This window comes from Pleurodeles waltl, chromosome 6 (genome assembly GCF_031143425.1).
Source record: "Pleurodeles waltl isolate 20211129_DDA chromosome 6, aPleWal1.hap1.20221129, whole genome shotgun sequence".
Classification (NCBI taxonomy): domain Eukaryota; kingdom Metazoa; phylum Chordata; class Amphibia; order Caudata; family Salamandridae; genus Pleurodeles; species Pleurodeles waltl.
Window position 1 is genome coordinate 381,899,921 of NC_090445.1, and position 5,155 is coordinate 381,905,075.

General features: G+C 45.1%; 1 protein-coding gene across 1 annotated transcript; it reads right to left on the reverse strand.

Annotated features, from left to right (window-relative positions):
- Positions 1-630: 630 nt before the first annotated feature.
- Positions 631-1,557, reverse strand: LOC138301568 (olfactory receptor 11H6-like). Its single transcript, XM_069242086.1, has one exon. The coding sequence runs from the start codon at positions 1,555-1,557 to the stop codon at positions 631-633; it is 927 nt and encodes a 308-aa protein (XP_069098187.1).
- Positions 1,558-5,155: the final 3,598 nt, after the last annotated feature.

Consider the following 5,155-nt stretch of genomic DNA (forward strand, 5'->3'; position numbering starts at 1 on the left):
GCACCATACTCTGAGCTAGAGAGTCTAGTTTTCAAGAAATTACCAAAAGGAAACAAGTAATTCTGCATCCCACTACCGCTGTCTGCACATCCCTCTAGCACATTGAATGGCCTGTTTCCTACTCATCCTAAAACTCATAACAAATCAAGATAAAACATTAATCTAGGTACATAATTCTTAGTTGGTTATATTGCTTCCTCCAATTTGATGTCAGCAAAGAATTATTTCACCCTCAACGTTGATGTCATTCACTACGACCATTGACTCTGACTCTCACTTTTCCACTCTCTGCTATGATGTGGTGTTTGAGTTGTAGGTATTTCCAAACATATAAACTCCAGTGCATCGAATGCCTTGTTCCCACAGACTCTCTGATTTTGAATGTCTTTGCCTTCCTGTCATTTATGTGTTCAGCTTTATTTTCTAAGATCATAGGCCATGGTCATTGAATCCCCACCTTTAGTGACTTACGCATATCTCAAAAAAGCAATTCCTTAACTTGATGAAGTGTTTTTTTTTCAATGATGTGCAAAAATTAATGCATGTGAATGGTATTACTTTTCTGGATCTTCACTGTAATGTAAAACAAACGTCTGAACGGTCATGTCTAGCTCGCTTGGAGAAGATATTCTACTTTTGACACAATTCTATAACCTTCCTCATAGCCTTCTTTACGTCCCTGTTCCTAAGACTGTAGATAACCGGATTGAGCAGCGGAGTCACAACTGAGTACAGAACCGGGACCATCTTGTTCCAGTCAGATGGGTAGCGCGATGCTGGTCTCACATACACAAACATCACTGAGCCATAGTACAGCACCACCACCATGAGGTGAGATGCACAGGTCGAGAAAGCACTCTGGCGGCCAATGCTTGAGCTGATCCCAACAATGGCAGAGATGATGGCCATATACGTTAGAAGGGTGAAGACCAATGAGCTCACGATTATAGCGGTGGTGAAAGCATACAGAATGAAGTCTGCCATATAGGAACGGAGACATGCTAGCTCCAAGAGTGGTCCAGGGTCACAAAAATAGTGGTTGATGATATTGGGACCACAGAAATTTAACCTGGATATGAAACTCACTGGGGCAAGGTTATACATGAAGCCGGCCATCCAGCATAGACCTGCCAAGCGCTTGGAAACTACAGTGTTAATTAATGCTGGATACCGCAGTGGATGGCATATGGCTAAATATCTATCAAAACCCATCAGGGTGAGAAAGAAACACTGAGTGGCCCCCAGTGAAAATAGGAAGTAGAACTGCAAAAAACAACCTGCAAAGGAAATGGCTTTCACCTGTAGTAAGAAGTCAGCCAGCATTTTTGGGATAGTGACAGTCGTGTACCATATTTCCAAGAAGGCAAAGTTAGCCAGGTAGCTGTACATGGGAGTGTGGAGGTTAGAGTCGAGTCTCACTGCAGCGATGATCAATAGGTTTCCTGTCAGAGTCAGAATATAGACCACTGAGAAAAGTATGAAAAGTGCTGTCTGTAAGTCCTTTCTGCTGGTTAGCCCCAAGAAAACAAACTCTGTGACAGTTGTGTGGTTCGTCATTTCTGGGCAGTCAAACTCCTATCTGTAGGTTAAAGATAAGCAGGAACCTTAAAGAGAAAAAAAAAAAAACATAAATGTAAACAGTAACTATTAATATCAAGGAAAAACCGTTACATGTGTTCATGTATTTAAATGCCCTGTGCTTGCAAAATGTATTAGCACACGTGCAAAGGGCGTTATTATTAGTTCTAATACTTTTTCAATATCCATAATGCTAATGATGACTTTCCACGATCTGAAAGGAAAAGGTGTTGTTAAGACACACAAAAGTCATTGGCACACGTGCAGTGTATACGCACCTTATATGATACATCTTCAGGTTACTGTACTGCCTTTTTATAACAGACATTTTGCTTTGCCCATTTTATCACAAAATATACAGAGCCTCGCTGCTGTAAATTCGCTCCTGTATGTGAGTTGGGTTTTGCGGCTATTGGGTCGGATTCGCAATTAAATCTCGCACAATATGTAATAGTTCGCTGTGCAAGCATCCACAGTGTATGCCAATCCATTTTTTTTTATATTCACAAAAGTACAACCCATAAAAATACGCACAGTAGAAGCTTTAATCGCACCAGTGCATTATCCTTCATGCCAGGAGAATATTGCGCACTCAGAATTTATTATCAATGTGTAAATAAATGTGTGTTTGTATAGAGAGACATGAACCAGAAAATATGGATTGCTTCTCCAAAGTGGCTGAGGTAAGCAAAAAGATTAATTAGAGGCACAATGATGTCAATGCAAACTACAGAAGTGTACGTCCGAGTGTAGAAATGCCAGTTCACAAAAAGAAACCCTCGTTCAATTCAAATACTACTATAAATCACATAAGCTAAAAATTATAGCTAACAAGCCTCGGTGCAAGTCACACGCTACTTCACTGCTATGATCAACCATAAAAACAGTGGAGACAAACAGTAACACTTCCATCACAAAACATAGTTTGAGAAATATAAAAGGCAATGATACAACAGTATATACGAAGTCAGCCACACTACGATAACAATATATCTGTTATAGTGATCTAGCCTGTCCTTTGTGCCACTGTGCGCCAATCCATAAATATGGCACCTGGCTGGTGCTATGGAATGTGATAGCAGGCGCTATGAATTTTGTGGCAAAATCCATAAATATCTAGCAGTGCAAGGCAGCAGGGTGTTGCTGAGGAGGACTGTGCAAAGTCAAACAGCTTTTGGACCAGGTCCTCGTGAAGCTGTTGTTTTTGGCTGGCAACATTGGAATAACACACCCAAGGAAGATCCATTGCAGTCTGGATCAGTTTTGCACTTCACCCAGTTAAGATGTTTTTTTGACACTTTTTCACTTTCTCACTGTTTTAGAGCTCAGATTTCTCCAGCTAGGCAAGGTTGTAGTCTATAGCCGAAAGTCTCAATGAGGCTAAGTACCTTACCTGCCATGTCCCGCTGAAAAAAAGAAAAGCTCAAAGTGGGAGGACTCTGAATCTTTAGTCCAGTGCAACACACCTTTGTTTGAAATGACTTGGCAGTTTTGTCTGGCTCCTCCAGAGGTCTTTAGAGCCAAAATGCTTATAAGTCTAAGGTTTGCAGATGTAGTAGGAGGAGTCTAAACAGATACAGCCAAGGGACCCAGGACCTCTGGTACAGCTCTTTGTGATCTGAGTGCACTCCAGCACAGGCCACAGCAGCATCTAGACAGAACTGGTCAGCTGGCAATCTTCTAAAAGGCCTCTTGTAGCCTACTGTGCACCTTTAGCTTGAATAGGCAGCACTGTGAGCCTTGGAGTTCATATCTTTGTAATGAGTACAAGAGAGAAATAGAGCATGCCAATCCTTCAGAGCTCTTCTCAGGTCTCAGGCACCAGGTTCAGTTCTCTTCTGATCTTCCTCAGGTACAATAGTGTTCTGAGGAGGGTACCACAGATACCACATTTCTGCCTTGCACCACCTTGTGGCTGGGGGTGACTCTCTACTCCCCAACGAATGGGGTAAAAGGTCCCAGAGGTTTACCATACCCACATTTTAAGCATGTCCTGTGTGTTCTACTGCAAAAAATCTCACACTGACTGTCTTTGACTAATTTCAAGATGGTGAAACGTTTTCCTCCTTGTGTAAAGCCTTTGTGCCCACCACAGAGTTGTGGCCAAGGTAGAGAGCAACCCCTCCTCTTTGGTCACTTAAACCGGTGCTGGCAGCTCCCTCCTGACTGGGATTAGAGCCTGGCTGACTGGGGAATACAGGAAAGGACCTGTTCAGGTGTCATCTGACAACTGCCTGTGACAGGGGAGTCCCTTTTGAAGTTAATCAAGTTCCTGGAAGGTGCCCAAATGGTAATCCCACCAGAAGAATAGAAACACTCCCACACACAAAGGCCCTTGTCTCTGCTCTGGGAGCAGTTTTTACATTCCCTTCAGGGCTTGAGCACTCAGGCTACTTTAGCTGGAGGCTAATGCAAATTAGTCTCCAGAGTGTTATTGGTAAGGGTAGGTAAGTACCTACACTTTGCAATAGGCCACTTACCCCCACTAGATCCAGTCAGGTCTCAAAAAGTGAATCCTAGCTCAACCCTTGGTAGTATGGCAATGAGCAGTTAGGCTTAACTTAGGAGACGTGTGTAAAGCATTTAAAAATCACAAAACAGTAAATAAGTAAAACACAAAACACAATGAAAATCCAACTGTAATTTATAAAAATAGATTATATTTTTATCCTTACCATGACACTAAAACAACAAAAATCCAATAAAAGGAAACAGAAATATAAATTTTTGAAGAATAAATGTTTGTTAGTACATAGAAACTAAAAGCCCCAATCTCTACGTCTGATCACATTCGACTGGGGCAAAGTCAATATTTGAGGCCGACCGTGATGGAGCCCTTCTCGGCTACAGTGAGCGGAAGGCATCTGTCAAAGTTTTACCTTCTGACTTAGGGGGTCATTCTGATTCTGGCGGGCGGCGGAGGCCGCCCGCCAGAATTCCGCCCCCATTATACCGCTCCGCGGTCAGAAGACCGCGGAGGGTATTATGAGTTTTTCCCTGGGCTGGCGGGCAGTCTCCAAAAGACCGCCCGCCAGCCCAGGGAAAAACTCCCTTCCCACGAGGATGCCGGCTCGTAATCGAGCCGGCGGAGTGGGAAGGTGCGACGGGTGCAGTGGCACCCGTCGCGTATTTCAGTGTCTGCAAGGCAGACACTGAAATACTTTGCGAGCCCTCTTACGGGGGCCCCTGCCGTGCCCATGCCATTGGCATGGGCACGGCAGGGGCCCCCAGGGGCCCCGCGGCACCCCCTACCGCCATCCTGTTCCTGGCCGGCGAACCGCCAGGAACAGGATGGCAGTAGGGGGTGTCAGAATCCCCCATGGCGGCGCAGCAAGCTGCGCCGCCATGGGGGATTCTAAGGGCAGCGGTAAACCGGCGGGAGACCGCCGGTTTACCCTTTCTGACCGCGGCCAAAGCGCCGCGGTCAGAATGCCCTGCGGGGCACCGCCGGCCTGTCGGCGGTGCTCCCGCCGACCCTCCCCCCGGCGGTCGAAGACCGCCGGGGTTAGAATCAGGGCCTTAGTCTTTTTATTGAAGATTTTCTTCACTTGGGCGAAGTCGCAAGTCAGATCTGACC

What these genes read in the sequence shown, in the direction of transcription:
- LOC138301568 (XM_069242086.1), bottom strand. Translation starts at nt 1,557, where the DNA reads ATGACGAACCACACAACTGTCACAGAGTTTGTTTTCTTGGGGCTAACC.